General features: G+C 40.5%; 1 protein-coding gene and 1 pseudogene across 4 annotated transcripts; one reads left to right on the forward strand and one right to left on the reverse strand.

Moving 5' to 3' along the window:
• Positions 1 to 1,581: 1,581 nt before the first annotated feature.
• Positions 1,582 to 24,084, reverse strand: CNOT8 (CCR4-NOT transcription complex subunit 8). Of its 4 annotated transcripts, XM_036239837.1 has the most exons (7): positions 24,060 to 24,084; positions 15,614 to 15,797; positions 12,438 to 12,631; positions 9,011 to 9,172; positions 7,074 to 7,218; positions 5,327 to 5,437; positions 1,582 to 3,093 (listed from the first exon to the last, which is right to left on the reverse strand). In XM_036239837.1, the coding sequence occupies exons 2-7, from the start codon at positions 15,728 to 15,730 to the stop codon at positions 2,944 to 2,946; spliced, it is 879 nt and encodes a 292-aa protein (XP_036095730.1). In that variant the 5' UTR covers positions 15,731 to 15,797; positions 24,060 to 24,084; the 3' UTR covers positions 1,582 to 2,943. The 4 variants fall into 4 exon arrangements, with proteins under 4 accessions (XP_036095730.1, XP_036095732.1, XP_036095733.1 ...); XM_036239839.1 differs by lacking the exon at positions 24,060 to 24,084 and having other exon boundaries at positions 1,875 to 2,557; XM_036239838.1 differs by lacking the exons at positions 1,582 to 3,093; positions 24,060 to 24,084 and adding an exon at positions 3,316 to 3,355.
• Positions 13,365 to 14,330, forward strand: LOC118615185 (annotated as a pseudogene).

Genomic DNA, 24,084 nt, shown 5'->3' on the forward strand with positions numbered 1-24,084 from the left:
CAGCCACACTGGTCTCTTAGTTGCTGGAACCCACCAAGTGAATGTTCTTGTCATCTCGGGATTTGCCCATGTTGTTCCTCCGCCTGACCCACCTTTACTCATCTCTTAGATCTCAGGTTCAATGTCTTCTCTCTGAAAAGACTGCCTGACCTCAAATTCAAGGTTATCAGTATCCTATGCTTGACAGTTCACAAATTATATTTTTGTTAATTTACTATCTGGCAACACAGATAGATTGCAAACTCCAATGAGGATAGAGACTGTCTTCCATGTGCTGTTTTATCCCTAGCACCTTATAGTGTCTAGTCCATGCATAATGGAACCTTAATGACTGAATAAATTATGTCATTGAAAGACTACTCATTAATAGCTAATACTCATTAATAGGACTTAAAGAGGACTCTAAACTGAGCTCCTTCACACCAGCACTGACCACTAGGCTTGTGGTTGATATTCAACCTCTCTGGAATTCAAGAACGTGGCAGTATATGTGGAGGGGCAGAGTTACACCCATAGTTAGCATGCCCTTGGTTACTCTTCAGGAGCATCCCTTCCTTAGTATAACCACTCTCACAGCCCTATACACGCTTACACACAAGGCCAAGTTTCTGCCAGTTCTATCCATGTACCCTTTCTATGGTACTTGAATAAGCTCTTACCTCTCCCATACAGTAAATGACCAGACCCCTACTCAACATTCAATTCGAGACTCCATCTCAATTATTTCTGCTGACAAATCAGTTAAGTCTTTCCTCAGTTGTGGCAAAGATAATTCCTATTTCAACCCAGATGTAGAAAGAGATCTGTGCAGAGTTCATAGTCACCAGCATACCAAAGCACTTGGACTAAGAACCACTGGCTATGCTGATTTTACTGCAAATCTTAGCAATGAAGATCTCGCATCCTATATATATGTCCATCCCAGTCCAAATCCTAGACCTGCTCCGCTCCTGTACCTGACTTCTCACAACTCCACACTTTGTGCCAATAGGAAGGGTTAGACACAAAGTTCTGAGTTTATCTGAAGTTCAACTGGTATAAAAGAATTCTAATTAACAAGTCACCATCTATATAATGAAATGGCCCCAAGAAATAGTTAAAACTGGTTTCCAAGTAAGGCTCAATAATCGTCAAGGAGTTTGAAGTGTTTCGTTTACACAACTGCTCATTAAGTTTCCTTCAAAGTGAGCTGTTTGGCCCTGGCCAGTATGGCTCAGTGGTTACAATGTTGGCCCGTGGACCAGTCACAGGTTCAATTCCGGGCCAAGGGGATGTACCTCAGTTGCAGTTCATCCCCGGCCCTGGTTGGAGTCGTGCGGGAGGCAACCAGTTGATGTGTCTCTCTCACATCAATGTTTCTCTCTCTCCCTCCCTCCCTCCCTCCCCTCCACTCTATCTAAAGATAAATGGAAAAAATATCCTCAGGTGAGGATTAAAATTTTAAAAAGTGAGCTGTCTGTATGCAAGCCAACTTGTGGAAAATGGAGGCAACAGTTTAGAGAGACCAGGTGCTTCTGCTACGGAGAGCAAACGTCCATTTCCAGAGCCAGGAATTCACAGCTATGAATGACCAAACCTTCATGCCAGTAGTTAAAAAGAAATCTTTATTATACAAAATTAAAAACATAAATATATTTACAAGCATCTTAAATACCAGCTTATAATACTTGACATTTTTTAATCATTTCAAATTGAGTTTTCTATAAGCTTTTAAAATGCAAGACTATTCATCCACTTCCGTGAGTTGCCAGTTTTCATTTCCACCATCACTAATGGGTTTTGGTTTTTCAAAATTGTTCTTACTGTAGTCATTCAAAAAAAAAAAAAAATACAGTGTACTTTTTAAATGACTACATTTAATTCTTTTGAGAAGAAAAAAAAAAAATCACAGTCCTGAGTTTTCTACCCCAGTTGTGGGATATTACTCCAAGAGAACTCTACAAATCAAATTCTGTACTGCCCTGTTTACATGAACCACTAAAACTTTTCAAAGATTCACATTCCTGGCACTCACATGAATCCATCCTCCGAACTTCTCATGTTTGCTGAAAGAAAAAGCAGGGAAAACAGAGAAGAGGGGTGGGGAATACAAATGACCATCCAAAATCACAACAGACTTATGATCCAAAATTCTGATCTTAACTAATGTCCTTCAGGATCAAATCCATGATTTTACTACATGAAAACGTAAGATGATTTCAAATGACGCACATGTGACAAATCCCAGTGGCACAAAAGAACGTAAAGACACTTAAGTGGTTGACTTAATGCCCACTCTGGTGTTCCTGATGCATAGACAGATTCAGTCGAATATTGTTTTTAGGCAAGTTTTCATTATCTGGTCTTCAAATGTCAGCAATGAGCATGTAATTCATTTCCAAATAATAGTACATAAAAAAAAGACTAACAAAGTGTGAGGAAAGTAATTGTCCTTGAGAAGGGTCAAAAAAAGGAAAGGATAAGACTCAACACCTACCACCCACACTTAAGAATACCGTTTTGTTCCACTTTTCCTGGAAGCCCTCAGCTCAGCTGAGATTCATAGCAAGTCTTCATCCTCAGAGATTAGCAACAAATTTAAAAGAAAAAGAATGACAACACGTAAGAGTTATATACATTTTACTAGTTTGTTTCTCACTCGTCCTGGATATTTTAAAAGGTTGCAAATGAGCCATGAATGCTGGTGGCAGGAGGCAACTGGAGAAGAGGCCTGGGGATGAGGAACAGGTAGGTAAGACTTGTTTACAAATTCAGAGCAAACCCCCCTCTTCTGGATCTAAAAGACCTCTTTGTCTTCAGTAAAACAAGTCTTTCTGCTCAATGCAGATGGTAAGTTCAGTTTGCTCAAAAGAAGCATTTCTCTTGGGGAGGAAGATAAGTATACACAGTCAGCACAGTAAGCACCACTCTGGGGCAGGCGCACCCAGGACAGCCTCGCCACCATCACTGCTGCATGTTGTTGATGATCGCCAGGATGCTCATCTTCTCCTGGGCAGAGTCCACATCCTCATTCTGCTTCTGGGCCACTCCCGTGCCCAGGCCATAAAGCCGCCCACAGTACTTGGCATCATCAATACTGTCCTCAAAAAACAACTGCAGAATGGGACAGAGAACCCGTGGTAAGAATCATGCCAAGACTTATGCCAAGAATCATGTCAAGTCTCAACACTACATCAGCACTTCCCAGCTCTTTTAGAGACCTGAAAATCTAGTCAACTAGAAATTCATTCCATTAAGAAAGGTTCCAAACCTTTTCATGCTCCTTTCTGAACAGACTTCTTTTTTCCATGAGTTCTTTTACTGCCGGGATCCGTGCTGCTGCTGCTTAGTACAAATGTCCCATTTCGTCCCTTCTCTTTAACAGGCAGGGCAATGGTTAAGAGATTGGGATCTACAGACTGACCCACTGTGCGACCTTAGGAAAGTCACTTCAACTTTCCTTAAGCCCTGTTCCCTATCTATAAAACACAGTATCATCATAAGTTGTCATTAGTGAGATAATGGACATTAAGCGCTTATAACAGGGTGTTTATCTCAACCCGGGCACTGCTGGGCAGGATGACTTTGTTGGGGTGAGTGTGGCTTGTCCAATGTATTGTAGTACTCTATGATATTTAGCAGCATCCCTGGCCAGTAGCATGCTGACCCCCAAGCTCCACCCCCAGGTTATGCCAACCAAAAATGTCTCCAGCCACTACCAAAAGTACTTCAGGGGGCAAAATCAGGAAGATTGATGCTGTCAGCTTTGTTCTTTCCCAGTACTGCTCAATTTGGAGTCTTTTTGTGGTTCCATACAAATTTTACGATTGTGGGCTCTATTCCTGTGAAAAATGCCATTGGAATTTTATGGGGATTGCATCAAACCTGTAGATAACTTTGAGAAGTATGGACATTTTAACAATATTAATTCTTCCAATCCATGGGCACAGAATATTTTTCCACTCATTTGGTTGTCTTCAATTTTATTTTTTTAATATTTTTTCTTTACTGATTTTAGAAAGAGAGGAAAGGAGAGAACATTAATTGGGTGCCTCCTGTGTACCCCCACTTGGGATTGGGCCCACAACCTGGGCATGTGCACTGACCAGGAATCGAACCGTGACCTCTTGGTGCATGGGTTGACACTCAACCACTGAGCCACACCGGCCAGGCTCGTCTTTCTTTCATCACTGTCTTACAGTGTTCAGGGTACAGGTCTTTAGTTAAAATTTTTTTCAGTATGTTTTTTATTGATTTTAGAGAGAGGAAGGGAGAGGGAGAGAGAGATAGAAACACCAATTGGCTGCCTCCTGCACGCCCCCCAACTGGGGATTGAGCCTGAAACCTGGGCATGTGCCCTGACTGGGAATCAGATCTGGTGACCTCCTGGTGCATAGGACAACCTCCTGGTGCAAGGCAGGACGCTCAACCAACTGAGCCATACAGGCCAGGTGGTTTTTGGTTACATTTATTCCAAGGTATTTCGTTCTTTTTGATGCAATTATAAATAAAATTGTTTTTATAACTTTCTGATTGTTCATTATTAGTGTACAGAAACACAAAAAAAATTCTGTATATTTATTTTTGTATCCTGCAACATTTTTGGGTTTTTTTGCTTTTTTTTTAAAGATAGGAAGGGAAGGAGGGGGGAGGGAGAGACAGACAGAGACAGAGACCTCAATTTGTTGTTCCTCTTATTTATGTATTTATTGGTTGCTTCTTGTATGTACTGACTGGTGACTGAACTCCCAACCTTGGCGTACTGGAACAACGCCCTAACCAACTGGCTACCCGGCCAGAGTTTGTATGCTGCAACTTTACTGAATTTGTTAGTTCTAACAGTTTTTTGGTGGAGTCTTAAGGTTTCCATAGATAATATCATGTCATCTGCAAATACTGACAGTTAATAGCTTCCTCTTTTTTGATCTAGATGCTTTTTTAATTTCTTTTTCTTGCCTTATTGCTCTAGCTAGACCTTCCAATACCATGTTGAATAAAAGTGGCGAGAGTGGGCATCCTTGTCCAGTTTCTGACCTTAGAGGAAAAGCTGTTGATTGAGTATGATGTTAGTTGTGGGATAAATAGGTGGTCTAATAAATGTGTTCACATTATAGAAATCAGAAGAAAATCAAATAATTGCAACAATTAGAGTTGCTAGTAATACCAAATATACTTCTAGACTTGGGCATGCTGAGTGGCCTCCATTTTAAACTATATTTAATATACTGAACGTCATAACAAACAAACAAGAAACCAGCTTTCAATGCAGTTATCAACTTCCAACAGAAACTAAGTTTTCAATAAAACTCAGACCACAAAGGTCATCCTACTCCTTCCTTAGCCTTACCTCTTTCATCCTGAAGAATGCCATTCCTGTCAGCAGTGAGTCTGAGCCTGCCTGATGCTGCCTTCCAATTCTCTGCAAATCCAACTGATCAGCAACTTCCTGAAGACCTCCCTGGAGATGTAAGGAAAACAAAGATAATATTACAAACCCACACTCCACTACTCCAGTCAATTAAATCCATTCTTGAGTGTACTTCTTTTGGTGATGAGAAGTGGGAACAGGCCACTCCAAATGATACATTGTGTTATATTCCACTTTTCACTTCTTTCTTTTATCATTAATTTTGTCAGATCTCTGCCCCATAAAATCCTAACTATTGTAAAACAAGTTTTAAGAAATATAAATGCCAATCTAACTCAAGACAGCAAACCTCTTATGTCAATAATTTATTAGGGTAGTGAGTTCTTAAACTATCTAGACTCTAGACCAACAACTTGCAACCTTTTTCATCTCATGGTACACACAAACTAATTACTAAAATTATGCAGCACACTAAAAATATATTATATGTCGATCTGACAAAATTAAACATATATCATTTTAATTAATTTACAAAAACATAATAACAGTAATTATCTACACTTTGCTCCAAAGTGACTTTTTCAAAAAGCAGGTGCCTATACTTATACATAAGAATAGCCATACCAAGAATTAACCAATCAGATGCAACCTTATTATGCAATATGACCAATAAGATGCAACTCTGTTATATGACCTATATATTTATGGTTCAAGACAGGGCATTCACATCGAACAGCTATTATGTTGGCTGCTGTCGTTTTTATTTGACAATGTAAGGGAAGAGATGTCAGTGTCACTGACTAGTCAGGTATTGCATGTTTTAAAAATTCCTGCAGCACACCAGTCTAGGGTTAAGAACTCTGATCTGAGTCTGGTACCTACAGACCCCATTACTGTTACAAATACACCTGTTATCAAGTGTTTCACTAGGTTCATGGGCCTTAAGTGAAGAAAACCTGTCTTGTGATGAAAGAAGCAGAGGGCTCCCTTCATACCCAGGTTAAAGACAGTTACCACATAAATTCCTATGCCAACCAGCTCCTATTTTTGTTTTTTGTTTTTTATCCTCACCCGAGGACATTTTTGCATTTATCTTCAGATAGAGCGGGAGGGAGAGAGGGACAGAGAGAGAGAGAGAAACATCAATGTGAGAGAGACACATTCGAATGGTTGCCACCCAAACGACCCCAACCGGAGCCAGGGACAAACTGCAGCTGAGGTACGTGCCCTTAGCGGGAACCAAACCTGGGACTCTCTGGTCCGCAGGCCGACACTCTAACCGCTGAGCCAAACCAACCAGGGCCCATTCATCTCTTTATACAATATGTCTAGCACAATGCTGGCACCTAGCAGTCACTCAAAAATGTAGGCTGGCCCTGGCTGGTTTGGCTCAGTGTTTAGAGCATCGGGCCTGCAGACCGAAGGATCACAGGTTCGATTCCCAGTCAAGGACATCGTGGGTTGTGGGTTTGCTCCCCAGCCCTGGTCGGGGCCTGTGTAGGAGGCAACCAGCCGATGTGTCTCTCTTATAACGATGTTTCTCTCTGTCTTCCCTCCTACCCCCCTTCAACTTTCTCTAAAAAAATAAAATAATGTAAAATAAAAAAGGAAAAAAATATCCTCAAGAATTAACAAAAACAAAACAAGAATGCATGCTGAACAAATAACAAAGCAAAATGGTAAGTCTGCTTTTTTGTTGTTACTAGTATTAAGAAAAATATTGTACCTTAAGATTTTTGCAACTCTTCATCAGGTATTTCACATCATAAATGGATGGGAAGAAAAGGTTCAGAATATGAAAGAATTCATGTTCCTCTTCTGGCAAACGAGAATCCGTAAGTAACTTTACCATGTAGCCAAAATCATAGCCACTACAAGGAGAGAAGGAGGTATTAAGGTGAAAGAGCAAGCAATAGTTATTATGCCCCAGTATTCAACCGGTGTATTTCTCAGAGTTTATGATGCTATCTTTCAGTCTTCCAAAGTATTTTATCCTACTGTAATGTGAACTTTCCATTAAAAATCAACATAGCCCTGGCCGGTTTGGCTCAGCGGTCAGAGCGTCGGCATGTGGTCCAGAGAGACCCGGGTTCGGTTCCCGCTAAGGGCATGTACCTCGGGTGCAGTTTGTACCCGGCCCTGGTTGGGTCGTGCAGGTGGCAGCCACTTGATGTGTCCCTTTACGTCGATGTTTCTCTCTCTCCCTCTCTCACTCCCACTCTATCTGAATAAAAATTGGAAAAATGTCCTCAGGTGAGGATTTAAAAAAAAAAAAAATCAACATAGACTAATATGGAAGATATGTAAAAAACCCATGGGTTTATAAATGTGAGTTTTTTTTATTCATCAAAAATTCAGAAGTACTGGTTCTGGCCAGGTAGCTCAGTTAACTGGAGCACTGTCCCAATACATCAAGGTTGTGGGCTCAATCCCTAGTCAGGGCACATACAAGAATCACCAATAAATGCATAAATATGCCCAGCCGGTATGACTCAGTGGTTGAGCATCAACCCATGCACTAAGATTGGTCGCTGGTTCGATTCCCAGTCAGGGCACATGCCCAGGTTGTGGCCAAATCACCAATGGGGGGCATGCAGGAGGCAGCCAATCAATGCTACCTCTCATCAACGTTTCTCTCTCCCCCCCACCTCTAAAAATAAATAAAGAAAAAAATACATAGCCCTGGCCAGTTTGGCTCAGCAGTTAGAGTGTCAGCCTGCGGACCAGAGAGTCCCACGTTCGGTGCCCGCTAAGGGCATGTACCTTCGCTGCAGTTTGTCCCCGGCCCCGGATGGAGTCGAGTGGATGGCAACCAGTTGATGTGTCTCTCTCTCCCTCTTCCTTCCTCTCTCCCTCCCTCTCTATCTGAAGATAATGCAAAAATGTTCTTAGGTGAAGATAAAAAAAAAAATGCATAAATAAGTGGAAGAAATCGATGTTTCTTTCTCTTTCTCCCCCTCTCCCCTACCTGTCTCTCTGAAATCAGTAAATGAACATTTATTTATTTATTTATTTATTTTTTTATCCTCACCCGAGGATATTTTTCCATTTTTTGTACAGATAAAGTGGGAGGGAGAGAGAGGAAGGGAGAGAGAGAGAGAAACATCGACGTGAAGGGACACATCGAGTGGCTGCCACCCGCACGACCAACCAGGGCCGGGGACAAACTGCAACCGAGGTACATGCCCTTAGCGGGAACCGAACCCGGGTCTCTCCGGACCGCGGGCCGACGCTCTAACCGCTGAGCCAAACTGGCCAGGGCAGTAAATGAAAATTTAAAAAGAAAAAATAATTTTAAAAATTCAGAAGTACTGAAAAGGTAAAATAACATCTCCTATGGGGAATTTGGCTTTCAAGTACATAGGAAACTCAAGGCCAGCCACTTAAAAAATAAGAAAAAGACAACTAAATGCTTCAATCCTCCTTGCCCTCCATCTTTCCATTTTGAATACACCAGCTGCCAGCCACATAATAGAGCCCAATACTGTGTAACACAAACCAGAATGAGCTCCAAAGTGTTTTTTGAAAAACAAACATGAATAACAGTTACCATTTCAACCTCTAACTGCTAGTGACCAACAGAAGAACCAAAAGGACTTCAAAAATAACATAAGAATTCAATTCCCTGATCCCAAATAGATACACACATTCTCTGGGGCTGACCTGTGAAATGAAAGCCATTTGACATTGTCACAGAGAACCACCCCTGATGTCATAAGCAGCTCCGCAAAGTGCAATGTGTCAATCCCTTCCTCTTCATGCTTCTGAAACTGCAGTCCTGAATTTGCAAGGAGATCTATGGAATCCTGGGAGTACATGTCCTCTCTAAAAAAGAAGGGGTTCACTTCTTAGCTGATGGATAATGTAACAGAAGTGGTGGGTAACAGTATTATCACTCTATCACAGAACAAGTCGTCTTGAAATGCATTCATAATTTAAGAATAGACCAATTCATTGTTTCCAATATTCCAGCAAGCATGCAAAGCAGATGATCTTATCTCTATAACAGATACAAAAATGGGATTTCCCCCATAAAATGAATGTCCTAACTATAAAATATCCATATTTTGTCATTGTTTAAAGAAAAACAAAATCGCCCTGGCCGGTTTGGGTCAGCAGTTGGAGCGTTGGCCTACGGACCAGAGAGTCCTGGGTTTGGTTCCCACTAGGGGCATGTACCAAAAAAAAAAAAAAAAGAAAAAGAAAAATAGAATCAACCAAAAATATATGTATATATTTCAAATAGAAGAAAATGAAAAAACAGTAATGTTCTTATAATGCTACTCCATAGAAATAACTATTAACAACTCTGTTTGTATATCCTTGCAGATTATTTTCTCTGCCTACACTTACACACCTCCCTCCGTACATCTATATGTCACAGTTCATCTTTCCAGTCAATACTCAGACATCCACAGCCTTTGTAACTTTGGTATAATATTTCACTGTAAAGATATATCCCTTAATCTAGACACAGCATATTTAGAACTAACACAAAAGTGGGAAAATAACTTATTTTCCACTAGGTTTCACTGTTTTCCTTTTTTTTTTCCACGTAAATTTAGGCGAGATGTCTAGAAAGAAAACCACCATAATTTATTTTTTTCCACTAAATTAAAACCAGTGTTGGATTACAGTCTTCTGTTCTACCTCAAATAAACATTATTTTAAACATATACACAAACCCTGCAATAAAAAGGTTGCATTATTTTGCATATTATATTATCATTCTAGAAAAAATAACAGGCTTTGGCAATGGCTTAGAAAAATATAGTTAAAGGAAAGATCCAGATTATCTCTCCAAATTATTCTTTGAAACTCAAAGAAATCTCTAAACACCGGGACAATAAAATTATTCCTGAGCTATCAAATACTCCTGATGTCTAGTTAAACAAAGCAGTATTAAGTAACTGTAGCCTAGCCCTGGCCAATGTGGCTTAGTTGGTTGGAGCATCGTCCCATACACTGAAGAGTGGCAGGTTCAATTACCGGTCAGGGCACACACCCAGGTTGTGGGTTTGATCCCCAGTCGCAGTGCGTAGGGGAGGCAGCCAATCAATGTTTCTCTTACATTAATGTTTCTCTCTCTCTCCCCTCTTCCTTCTTCCCTCTCTCTAAAATGAATGGAAAACATATCCTTGGGTAAGGATTAAAAAAAAAGAACTGGAGCCTAATAAATACACTAACATCACCTCAAACAATCAGCAAAACAATAGTCTTCCCTCAATTTTCCCCTTAAAAATTACATTATCCTCATATGATCTAGCAATCATATTTCTGGACATATATCCACAAGAATTGCAAACAGGGTCTTGAAGAGATATTTGCATATCCATGTTCATAGCAATACTATTTACAATAGTATAGGGATGGAAAGAACCCATATGTCCATCAATGGATGAATGGATAAACAAAATGTAGCATCTACATACAATGCAATATTTTTCAGTTTTAGGAAGGAAATCCTGCCACATGCTACAACATGGGCGAACCTTGATGACTGTATACTACGTGGAATAAGCCAGTCATAAAACAACAGATACTATAGGATTCCACTTAAACAGAAAGTAGAATGGTGATTTTATTATTTCATAGGTATTGTTATTTAATAGTTATAAAGTTTCAGATTTGCAAGATGAAAAAGTTCTGGAGGTCTGTTCCACAACAGTGTAAAGACAGTAAAATGTATTTTTAAAAATTACATCAAAATTTTCCCACTACTAGTGAAGTTTCAGTTTCAACTACCTTTGATTAGTACCCACTCTATACCTTATTTTTTATTATAAAAGATACTAATAACCCGCTTTTACAGATAACTGACTTACAAAAGAGAAAATAACTAACCCAAAGTCAACCAGTGAAGAAACAGCAGAACTTCAATCCAAACACCGATCTCTTAACTGGGAAACTGACTTGACTTTCATTTAAATACCTTTATTGAGATTTAATTCACATACTAAACAATTTATTCATTTAAAGTATACAATTCAATAGTTTTAGTAAAGCACAGATTTGCAACCACCACCACCATCAGTTATAAACGGTTTCATCACCTCAAAAAGAAACCCTGACCCATTAAGCAGTCACTCCCCATTATCCCATAACCTTCCCACCCTGCTCTATTTTATTTTATTTTTTTGTGGTACGTGCCCCTAGCGGGAACTGAACCCGGGACCCGCTGGTCCGCAGGCCTACGCTCAACTGCTGAACCAAACTGGCCAGGGCCCACCCCGCTCTAGAAACCACTAATTTACTTTCTGTCTCTATAGATGTGCCTATTTTGGACATCTCAAATAAACAGAATCATATATGTGGCCTTTTGTGTCTGGTTTCTTTCCCTTAGCATGTTTCCAAAGTCCATCCATATACAGCATATATCAGTACTTCATTCCTTTTTACTCCTCTACTGATTCAACTCCATGAATATACAGTTTAATTTATCAATTTGTCACTTCACAGATATTTGGATTGCTTCAACTTTTGGACCTTTATTAATAATGTTTCTATGAACATTCACATACAAGTTTTTGCATGGATGTATGTTTTCAAATCTCTTGGACATATGCCTATGAGTGGAATTGCTGGGTAATATGGTAACTCTGTTTAACCTGTTGAACAGCCAAACTGTTTTCCAAAGAGGCTGTACCATTTTACATTTCCAATAACAATGTATGAGTATTCTAATTTCTCCACATCCTTACCAACCTTTCTCTGTTTTATTATAGCCACCTAGTGGCTGTGAAGTGGTATCTCACTGAGGTTTTGATCCACATTTCCCTAATGACATAATTGTGAGCATCTTTTCAGGGGCTTATTAGCCATTTGTGTATCTTCTTCCAAGAAATGTCTATTCCGATCTTTTGTCCGTTTTTAATTAGATTATTTGTCTTTTTATTGTTGACTTGTAAAAGTGCTTTAAGAGGAACTTTACTTTCTGAGATTCTTTATTCCATCCTCTGCTTGACTGCTCCATCCAACCCTTACCTGGGTTTGGTGGAAACAAAACTTAAAATTAATAAATTCAGTTAGAAATCACAGTCTGCACAAATGTAGCAAGTCTAAGAATAACATGCAGAAATGTCTCACTTACGTAAGGTTGAATTTGAAGTTGAACTGCCAAGTGTTGATTCCAGAAGGATATTCTCCCTTCTCATTTGTGAATGTAAGGCCCAGCTGGATAATTTTTAAAAGGTCAACATTGCACCGTAAAAGCTGATACTGGTAATCTATGGAACTACGAAATTCACCAATTGGCCGTACCACAACACCTGGAAATTCTGTGTCCTGGAAAAGAAAACAGTCTCTCTTCATAAGGTTTCACAAAATAATGGATGCTGAATTGATCATTCATAAAAAAATTTTTACCTCAATTTATAAAAGTTATATGACAAGCTCCAAGGTTGGGCAGAAAAATCTATCTTAAATTACTGACCCTGCTGACACCTGCAGAAGTACTAAAATCATGAAGCTTTGCACAACTTGGAGATCCTACGCAGGATGTGAATAGAAGTAGGTGACTAACTATAGGTAGATATATAGGCAAACAAGAGCATTTTAAGTTGAGAACAACATATGAATAAAAAATACAGAAAGAGGAAAGTGAAAATGTCATTCAGAAAAAAACAATAAATAGCCATGTCTGGCTTGAGTGAAAAGAACAAGATCATAAAGCATAATAAACACCAGGCTAAAGATTTAATTCTATCATCTCTACAGCAGGAGTCAGAAACTCCAAGCAGCTCCTGCGAAGGAGTAAAGCAAACAGGGTATGAAATGGTTATGAGTTATGGGGCTTACATGCCTCCTCTAAAAGAGACCCTCAGTATCACCATGACACATATATCTCCCCTCTTCAGCCACTCAATGTCAGGCAGGAATGTGGCCCAATATTGCCACATTTTTCCAATTTTTCCAGAAATGGCAAAAAATCTGGAATTTAGAAAGAACACAGACCCAGCCAGAGGAGAGAGAGGCTCAATCTTATCCAAATCTGTTTTCCTGAGATCGTTTTGGAAACATGTCTGAAATGCCCGAGGTCAGGGAACAGGAGGAATTTAATGTCCCCAGTACGCGGGTTCTGATTACCGGTGCCACTGGGCTTCTTGCCGGAGCTGTGCATAAAGAGTTTCAGAATAACTGGCATGCCGTTGGCTGTGGTTTCAGAAGAGCAAGACCAAAATTTGAGCATGTGAATCTCTTGGATTCTAACGCAGTTTATCGCATCATTTATGATTTTGCGCCCCATGTCATAGTACATTGTGCAACAGAGAGGCCAGATGTTGTAGAAAATCAGCCAGATGCTGCTGTTCAACTTCATATGGATGCTTCTGGGAATTTAGCAAAGGAAGCAGCTGCAATTGGAGCATTTCTAATCTATATTAGCTCAGATTATGTATTTGATGGAACAAATCCTCCTTACAGCGAGGAAGAAATACCAAGTCCTCTGAATCTGTATGGCAAATCAAAATTAGGAGAAAAGGCTGTGCTGGAGAACAATTTAGGAGCTGCTGTTTTGAGAATTCCTGTTCTGTATGGAGAAGTTGAAAAGCTAGAGGAAAGCGCCGTGAAGGTAATGTTTGATAAAGTGCAGTTCCGCAACAAGTCGGCCAACATGGACCACTGATAGCAGACGTTCCCCACACATGTCAGAGACGTAGCCACCATGTGTCACCAGTTAGCAGAGAAGAAAATGCTGGATCCATCGATTAGGGGAACCTTTCACTGGTCTGGCAATGAACAGATGACGAAGTATGAAATGGTGTGTGCAACTGCAGACGCCTTCAGTCTCCCCAGCAGTCACTTATGACCAATAACTGACAGTCCTGTTTTAGGAGCCCAACGTCCAAGAAATGCTCAGCTTGACTGCTCCAAATTGGAGACCTTGGGCTTTGGTCAGCGAACACCATTTCGAATTGGAATCAAAAAATCACTCTGGCCCTTCCTCATTGATAAGAGATGGAGACAAATGGTCTTTCACTAGTGTAAACGAAGCTTTTGCAATAGTGGAATCGTGTAAAGAAACGAAGGTCAATCACGCCTTACTTGACATAGTGATGTTTCTTTCTTTCATTTTGTTTGTCCTGGCTTCAGTTGCTGTTGGGAGTATAGTGATTACGGTTCTTCAATATTTGTGAGCCAGGATGAAATAGACCTGCTGTAGATTTCTTTGGGAGGCAGGGAGATGAAACGCATTGTTCATTCCTCTGACCTCTACATTTTTAGGACTATTGCAACCGCTGACCCTTTTCTCTTTTAACATGTTAAATAGTATGAAAATCATTGGTGTTTATTATTTGCTTTGCTTAAGCTCAGATCAAAATGTTTGAAGAAAGAAACTTTATTTTTGCAACTTAAGTACAGTTTTTATGCTTGAGATACTTCTTCATGTTATGTATATTGGAACTTCTGCAGCCCAAGGCCTCCTGCTTCTGTAGCAGTGCTCAGTGAACACTCCAGAGAGTATGTGTGTATGTGTCTGTATTTTTAAAATATATATAACACTGTCCTTTTCACTCCATGTCCCTAAGTGATATTTCATATGTGTGGTTCTACAAATAATAATGGGCCTTGTAAGTCTTTTGACCGTTCATGAATAATAATAAATATGTACCGCTGGCATGCTTAAAAAAAAAATCTGGAATTTAAGTAAAGTCTCTTTATAGTTTAAATGCTGTCAACTAATTTTTAAAAATTGTTTTAAACACTATACAATTTACCATATCTGTGAGACAAATATGCCCTATAGGCTGACATAATTCTGCTGTAAAGACTTTCAAACACAGCCCTGGCCAGTCTTGCTCAGTGGTTAGAGCATTGGCCCATGGACCAGAGAGTCCTGGAATCAGTTTCCGCTAAGGGCATGTACCTAGGTTACAGTTTGTCCCTGGCCCCAGTTGGGGTCCTGTGGGTAGCAGCCATTCGATGTGTCTCTCTCACATCGATGTTTCTCTCTCTCTCTTCCTTCCTCTCTCCCTCCTGCTCTATCTGAAAATGAATGCAAAAAAAAAAAATGTCCTCGGGTAAGGATTAGAAGGAAAAAAAAAGACTTTCAAACACAGAGTAACATTACAAACCATCTAAGACACTAAAGGTTACATCCTTCTCAGGCATACTGGCTACCTTGATACTTCACAAAAGCAATATAACCTTCTATCATGTTTAATGTGCCATCACTTTAGTGTAATCATATATTTCAAAATCTCATATTAAATATTCCCCAAGTCCATACCAGAAGGCTAGTCAAAAGAGTAGAGTAGAGCTCTTTACCATGGCAATATAACTGTAACTGAGCACAATTTCTCGGATCTTCCTCATCTCTTCTTCTAGATTGCTGGCCCAGACTTCACAGATAACCTGGCTGTTCTCCACAAGTGCTGCAGGCATCCTGAAGAAACTTGAGAAGTCGCTTTCAGCTGACTATGATAGAGGGCAAGTCAATGGTTGATCTGATCTAGATTCAAAAATATATTTTGCAATCACGTAAATGTACACACTGGCATAAGATGTGTCAATTTAACAAAGGCATCAAAACAATATTTTATCATCACTTCACCAGTTTAGGCTAAAACACTGAGACTATTATACTATTTTCTATACACACACACACGCGCGCACACACACACACACACACTGAGTACTTTAACCTAAAGAAATTAAAATTATTAAGAAACTTTTGCCCAAGCTTCCCTTTAGCGCAGAAGTGAAATCACTACCCTAAACCAGTTTTCAGCCCTCTCCAGAATACCTACAGACTGAAATTAGTCCCGTGTCCACAAATATGCCCTTATCGGTAACTTTCACAGCACTCTACTGAGACCAAACCATGGGAACATTTCTAAAGGAATCACTTTAGCCAGTTTAAATGTACCTGGGATCTCTAAAACCCTGAAAGAATGTGGACCTAAATTCTCACACTTAAGTCCTTACACCTATTTGATGAATATGGGTGTGGGACTCCCCTTTTGCCCCCCCCAAAAAGAGAAATTCTTTTTTCCCTACAATTCAAATAGAAGTAGAGGCAATTAACTAACTTAATATAGTGCCTCTTTAGATTTGTGCAAATAGCGATTTAAGTGGTAAAACACTTGCTAATTTCAACCTTAACGACCACAAGAACAATTTGAATTTAAGTTATTAATGTCTACTTTTAAACATGTAATATTGTAAAGAAACCAAGCAGCAATTCAACAATAGTGACAGAAGATATAATTCAACCAAAACTAGAATGATTTATGGTATATATTCTGGGAGGAAATTGGGTAGGGGACTATATTCTGCAAGATAAAACTCAACATGGTTCAGCCTCAGAGTAATGCTGTTATTTTATTTTAAACTCAACATGAGATGCTTAGTTATAAAAATAGTAAAAGGAGTCCAGCTGGTGTGGCTCAGTGGTTGAGCGTCAACCCATGCACCAAGAGGTCACTGGTTCGATTCCCAGTCAGGACACACGCCCAAGTTGTGGGCCCAGTCCCCAGTTAGGGGCATGCAGGAGGTGGCCAATAGATGTTCTCTCTCTTTGATGTTCCTCTCTCTCTAAAATCAATAAAGGAAAAAAAAATTTTTTTAAAAAACTAGAAGGAGCCCAGCCAGTGTGTTTTAGTGGATTGAGCTTCATCCCATGGATTAAAGTCAGAGCACATGCCTGGGTTGCAGGCTCAATCCCAAGCAGGGGGCGTGCAGGAGGCAGCCAACAGATGTTTCTCTCTCACATCAATGTTCCTATCTCTCTCTCCCTTCCTCTCTCTCTAAATATTTTTAATTTTTTTCCTTTATTGATTTTAGAGCGAGAGGGAGGAAGAAAGAGAGAGAGAGAGAAATGCCAATGAGAAAGAACATCGACTGGCCGCCTCCTACATGCCCCACACTGGGGATTGGGCCCACAACCTGGACATGTGTCCTCACCAAGAATCAAATCAGCGACCTCTTGGTGCATGGATCGATGCTCAACCACTGAGCCACACTGGCCAGACTGAAAAATCAATTTAAAAAAAAAGACTAGCCCTGGCCGGTTTGGCTCAGTAGTTGGCACGTCGGCCTGTGGACCAGAGGGTCCTGGGTTCGGTTCCTGTTAAGGGCACATACCTTGGTTGCAGTTTGTCCCAGCCCCGGATGGGGTCATGTGGGTAGCAACCACTCGATGTGTCTCTCTCACATAGATGTTTCTTTCTTTCTCTTCCCCCCTCTCTCCGTCCCTCTCTATCTGAAGATAAATGCAAAAATGTCCTCGGGTAAGGATAAAATAAAATTTTAGAAAGACTAGAAGGAGGTTATTATAAGGGCATTTACTTAAAAGGCAACCCCACCACATGGATCCTCAACACAATGTAAGAGTGGGAGCCAATGTATATATTCAGGGGGAAATACCTAGAGACAGTAAAATGCACGAGTGTCTTCCAACGGACAGAACAAGAAAAATCTTTGCTTTCTACATTCAAGATACAGTAAGAATCTGGAAAATAAAATTGGCATTCTTAAATGTCATTATTTCTCTGAGAAATTTCTAGGAAACCAATCTGTTAGTTTGTCAGCAACCCTCAAAGATTCCATTTATTTAAGGCACCCTATACTTCGAGATGTTTCTCTGAAATCACAGCAAACTTTCTATAAGTACTCTGAAATTTAAGGAGACTGGTATCTTCCTAAAAATGTAGGTGGACACTCCTTAAAGGCAGATCCATTCTTGTCATTTTTATTCTGTACACAATGAGCATGAATGAAAGGTTTGCAAATGAACAAATAAAGAATATCAGAAAAGGGCAGAAGTTCGGACTAAATGTGGGTAGACTTTACTACTGATCATAATTAAGAAAATGTCAGGACTCACAATTCTAAGCCATGCGTAAGGTTTTCCTTAGCAAAAGGGCTTTAAACCATTTCTATGCTCATTAATGTTGAACCAGGACCACTTAGCTTCCTTATTTCCCTAACTGAAACAATTTACTTTTTGGTGTCATTTCAAACACAACTATAAATTACTTCAGGGAAAGTGAGGATCATTCCTGTAGATGTTTCCATAAAAGCAAAAGCAACAAAAGGGACTCAAGCAAAAAAATGACTTTGGCATCCAAGCAGCAAAGAGCAGGCTTTAAAAAAGGACAACTAGATATTTATATCAAACCCTTAGAACCAGGCTCCCCAGCTAAGACACTCTTACGGTTGTGTCAAAAGAACTCAAGAACAATTTGAAGAGGCTCCCTCTGGTCAAAGACAGTATGAACATCATTATGGATAATTACCACAACTTATTAAAACGAAATCAGATAGGTTTATATCCATGAGTTCATAATGAACTAAGAAATAAACTTAATTGGTCACCAATGGAGAATGCTAGTGAATCAATTTATTTTTAAAATTGTATATGGTCTTTCTGATATAAACTGAACCTCGAAGAAACCAAACAGCTGAAGGTTTCTCTTCAGAGAAGTTATACAGCTAACAAATGAATACAAAATCACCACTTTGCAATTCCTAATGAATAATCATAATGGCATTATTATTATTATTTTTTTTTATCCTCACCCGAGGATACTTTTCCATTCATCTTCAGACAGAGGGAGAGAGAGAGAGAGATCGATGTGAGAGAGACACAACAACTGGCTGCCTCCTGGCAAGACCCCGATCAGGGCTGGAGAGGAACCGCAACCAAGGTACGTGCCCTTGACCGGAATCGAACCCAAGACTCTTTGGTCCACAGGCCAACGCTCTAACCGTTCAGCCAAACTGGCCAGGGTTAATAATGGCATTTATATGGAATAAGCAGAAAAGGCAAATATATAAACACAGAAAGTAGACTACAGTGGTGGGATGGGAACAGGAATGGGGATTAACAGAAAATGGGCATGAGGGATCTTACTGAGGTGATGGAAATGTTCCCAAACTAAATTAAAATGATTGCACAACTCAGTACATTTATCAAAAATCACTGAACTCTACAACGAAATGGGCAAGTATTATAACATGCAAATTATACCCCAATAAAGCTGTTAAAATAATCACAATGGCTGTTATCACAAAAAGAGACAACAAGGTATTATATGCCTCTTGACAAAATACATCACCACTCTGAAATAGTCATGCACCACTTAAGGAGAGTATGTCTGAGAAATGCATCACTAGGCAATTTCATCATTGTGCAAACATCACAGAGTACACTTACACAAAGCTAGAAGGCATAGTCCACTTCATACCTGGCTATACAGTATATAGCCTGTTGCTCCCATGCTACAAACCTGTACAATACATTACTGTACAAAACGACACAGTAAGTACAAAAAGTACCCTCTTAAATAAGTGTAAAAAGTATAGTAAGTATATAACTAGTAATACAGTCATTATAATTATCAAGTAATATGTATAATCCTCATCAAGGATATGTTTTTATTTATATTTTTATTTTTTAAATAAGCTTTACTGAATTTTTAAAGAGAGAGGAAAGGTGAGAGATAGAAACATTGATTGGCTGCCTCCTACACACGCCCTACTGGGGATTGAGCCCACAACCGGGGCAGGTGCTCTGACTGGAAATCAAAGCGGGACTTCTCAGTCCATGGGACAATGCTCAATGCACTGAGCCACACCGTCTGAGCCTGTTTTCATTGCTTGAGAGAGAGAGAGAGAGAGAGAAACATCGATGTGAAAGAAACGTCGAATGGTTGCCTCCCACATGTACCCCAACTAGGAATTGAATCCGCAACCTTTTGGTGCATGGGATGACACTCCAACCTAGCCACCTTGCCAGGGCTCTATGTTATCCATTTATATGACTGGCAGTGCAGTAGGTCTGTTTACACCAGCATCACCCCAAACATGTGAGTAATGTGTTTCACTTCAGTGTAATGCCAGCCATGACATCACTAGGCAATAGAAAATTTTCAGTTCCCCTATAATCTTATAGGACCACTACAGTATATGCAATCCATTGTTGAACCAAAAATGTTATGCTTCACATAACTGTAGTTTTACACACAAAAAAAAATTTTGAATCTGACCACATCTCTAGATATAACTATCAATTTACAGGAAATATAGAGGACAGAGGGACATGTTAAATAACACCACAAAAACGCAATCAGCATCCTTGCTGGGTAGGTCAGTTGGTTGGAGCATCATCTCAATATGCCCAGGTTGGGGGTTCACTTTCCGGTCAGGGTACATTCAAGTCAGCCAATGAATACATAAATAAGCAGAACAATAAATCGATGTTTTAGAGAAAAAGAAATGCAATCAGTAAATTCAGAAACTACTGTAGAAATCTAAAGAAGCACCCACACCCGGCTGGTGTGCTTCAGTGGTTGAACACTGACCCTCGCACTAAGAGGTCACCGGTTCAATTCCCGGTCTGGGCACATGCCCAGGTTATGGGCCCAATCTCCAGTCGGAGGCATGCAGGAGGCAGCCAATCAACGTTCTCGCTCATCGATGCTTCTCTCTCTCTCTCCCTTCCTCTCTCTAAAATCAATAAAAAATAAAAATAAAGAACCACCCAACTTCTTCAACAAATTGCAAAAAAATTAAAGTAAAAAACTCGCCCTGGCCAGGTAGCTATTGGTTAAAGCATCATCCCATATGCCAAAGTTGCAGGGTCGATCTCCAGTCAGGGCACATAGAAGAAGCAATCAATGAATGCATAAATAAGTGAAACAACAAATCTATGTTTTTTTCTCTCTCTCAAGTCAATAAATAAATTTTTAAAAAGTTATTTAATAGCCCTGGCCGGTTTGGCTCAGCGGTTAGAGCATTGGTCTGCGGTCCAGAGAGACCCAGGTTCGGTTCCTGCTAAGGGCACGTACCTTGGTTGCAATTTGTCCCGGGCCCTGGTTGGGTTGTGTGGGTGGCAGCCATTCGATGTGTCCCTTTCACATCAATCTTTTCTTTCTTTCTTTCTTTCTTTCTTTCTTTCTTTCTCTCTTTCTCTCTTTCTCTCTTTCTCTCTTTCTCTCTCTCTCTCTCTTCCCCCCTCCTACTCTATCTGAACAAAAAGTGGAAAAATGTCCTCGGGGAGGATAAAAAATAAATAAATAAAAATAAAAGACTAACGTTCTTTTCTAAATGTAGAATTGAAAAAAAAAAGTTATTTAATAAAAGACTCAGTAGACACATCAACCAATCAAAATGTATAGGCCTTAGTTGGATCCTGCTTTCAACAAACTATTGGTCGGGGTGGGAACTACCACATTTTTGAGACCATTAGAAGTCTGAACAATGACTGACTGGTTTTTCTTTTTTGTTTTGGGATCTTGTGAGGATCCCCCCCCCCTTTTTTATTTTTGGTGTTACATTATATTGTGGTTATGGTTTTTAAAAGAGAGTCTTTATCTTTTAGAGATAATGCAAAATATTGGTGATTGACACTAAATACGGGTTCTGCTTCAAAATAACAGTGGAGAAAACACTTCACAACTTTGTACAATGCTGTCTTCCTCTAAATTTTACAGATAAGACACTGAAATCCAGAGACATTAATTTAAAAAGGCAGCATCATGCCCTGGCCAGATGGCTCAGTTGGTTAGAGAGTTGTCCCATACACCAAAAGGTTGTGGGTTCCATTCTGGTCAGGGCACATACTTAGGTTGTGGGCTGGATCCCTGGTTGGGGTGCCAATGGGAGGTAAATGATCGATGTTTCTCACATTGATTTCCTCTCTCTTCTTCTCTCTCTTCAAAAAAAAAAAAAAAAAAATCAATGAAAGTTTATCTTTGGGCAAGGATTTTTAAAAAGGTAGCATCATGATTTCCATTTCTAAGAAAAAGAATAATTTTTAAAAAGCTAACCACTGTTAAAAATCTAACCATTGTTATACATACCTGACAAATGGGGAACACAAAAGCAGACTACTGGCAAAACTATGTAAGACATTCTTGCAACAAACCCTTATCTAAGAAAATTGTTGGGAAACAGACAATAGCTGGCAAGCCCCTAAATGTAGTGCCACTCAAAAATTGAAGAGGAATCATATTATGCACATTTACCTCAGCATAAATCACTAAATATGCTAGCCAAAACAATAAATGATAATAAATAATGGCAGCAATTCTGCCTGCCACTTTCCATTCAGTGAGGACATGCTCCAGAATGAGCCTAAGATGGGAACCACAAACACACTGCTCCTCTTGGTAGTCTTCCTCCTTTTAAGCCTCTCAGTGTCTGCATCTCAGAGTACTTCACAGTGCAGAATGACTGTGCCCTTCATTTATCTGTATTTGCCTAACACAGTCCCTAAAGGTAACCTAAGTACTTTATCTGTTCACAACCAAAGAAAGAGTAACAAGTTTCATAGCTGAAGGAAAAACTGAGCCTGCTGGATTTACTCAGAAACAGTCCTGCCATCTCCAACTTTGCAACTTCCTAAGGAATTTTTAAGGATGAATTTGATCACATGTAATGTTTGCCTCATAGGCTGACTTTAAAACGACTCCACATGAGCTACTCCACTCCCTATGAAAGCAAAAGACAAGCACCGATACCTGTTGTTCCCCAGCACTAGACTGTGCAGAGTAAAAGGTCTCTCTCGGTCTCTCTCGGTCTCTCTCGGTCTCTCTCTCTCTCTCTCTCTCTCTCTCTCTCTCTCACACACACACACACACACGCACACACACGAATACGTGAGGTTCCTGCCCTGGGCTGATCTGTAGTACATTCTGTTCACATCGTTCCTGACGCCCTACAGTGTAAAACAACTCCAAAACAAAGCTCCTTGTTTACCCAGAAAAGCTCTGAAGAACAACTAATGATACAACCACCTGAAAGCTTTCTCCGCAAGCAATCCAGAGCAAGCTTGGCAAAAGAAGGTTTGGCTTTTCTGGTTTTGTTTTAAGCCTGTGTGTGCAAGAAAACAAGAAACATCACACACCCCTGTTAGGGGGCTGAACAAAGGCTTTGCAGCGCATGCATAAGATGAAAAAGGAAGCAGAAGTACGTTAGAAGAGATGGCAGCAACCTGGAAGCGGGTCGTCTCTACAAACGACCAACGGTGGTCGCCGCCGTCTTCCCCGCCTCTCCTCCACCCCACCCCACCCCAAAAGTGTCGGAAGACACTACCCTGAACTGAACAGCAGTAAAACCATCCACGGGGCCCAGGCCTGGGAGCTGGCTCCTCCAGAGCAACCGCTCCAGCTCAGAAAGACACAGGACGGCAGGGACAAGTTGCGGGGCCACAAGAACCGAGAAGGGGAAGCCTGCAAGGTTCCCAGCGCAGGTCCTTCCTCCACACAACCTCCCGTCCCCGTTCTCTTCCCGTTCTGGACTACCCACCCACTTCACACTCATCCTTCCCTCCTCCCCCTCCTCCTCCTCAACTCTCCTCCCTTTTTCTGCAGAGCAGTTAACACGCACGGGCCTCAGGGGCAGACGGACCTGAGTCCGAAGCCACACCGACTAGCTCCAGGACTCTGCATGAACTGCCTAACCTCTCTCAATGCCTCAGTTCTCCTATCGTAGAAAATGGCTTTAATAACAGTGTACACCTGGGAAGACTGCAGTAGAGGGTAAATAGAATGAAGCATATTTACGACGCTTTGTCAAGTCTCGGCTCACATCACCAGAACAGCACTGTCCTGTGGTGGGAGTTGTTATATTACTACTGTTCTGTGGGCCTCCTTGTCTCACACTCCCTGCCTCTCCACACGCCCCACTCCCCTTCCTCCCTCAGGCCCAGATGGCCTCCCACACTCTCTCGTCTCACGTTCCGCTCTGGGAAGCGCGGGCCGCTTACCCTGACAGGCAGGGCCCGCGAGAGC

This window comes from Molossus molossus, unplaced genomic scaffold (assembly GCF_014108415.1).
Source record: "Molossus molossus isolate mMolMol1 unplaced genomic scaffold, mMolMol1.p scaffold_m16_p_4, whole genome shotgun sequence".
NCBI classification, from domain to species: Eukaryota; Metazoa; Chordata; class Mammalia; order Chiroptera; family Molossidae; genus Molossus; species Molossus molossus.

Coding starts and splice junctions, on each gene's coding strand:
- CNOT8 (XM_036239837.1), bottom strand. CDS start 15,730: ATGCCTGCAGCACTTGTGGAGAACAGCCAGGTTATCTGTGAAGTCTGG. Junction 7,219..9,010: donor AAATGGCTTTCATTTCACAG/GTCAGCCCCAGA, acceptor CTCTCCTTGTAG/TGGCTATGATTTTGGCTACA. Junction 5,438..7,073: donor AGAGTTGCAAAAATCTTAAG/GTACAATATTTT, acceptor TTACATCTCCAG/GGAGGTCTTCAGGAAGTTGC.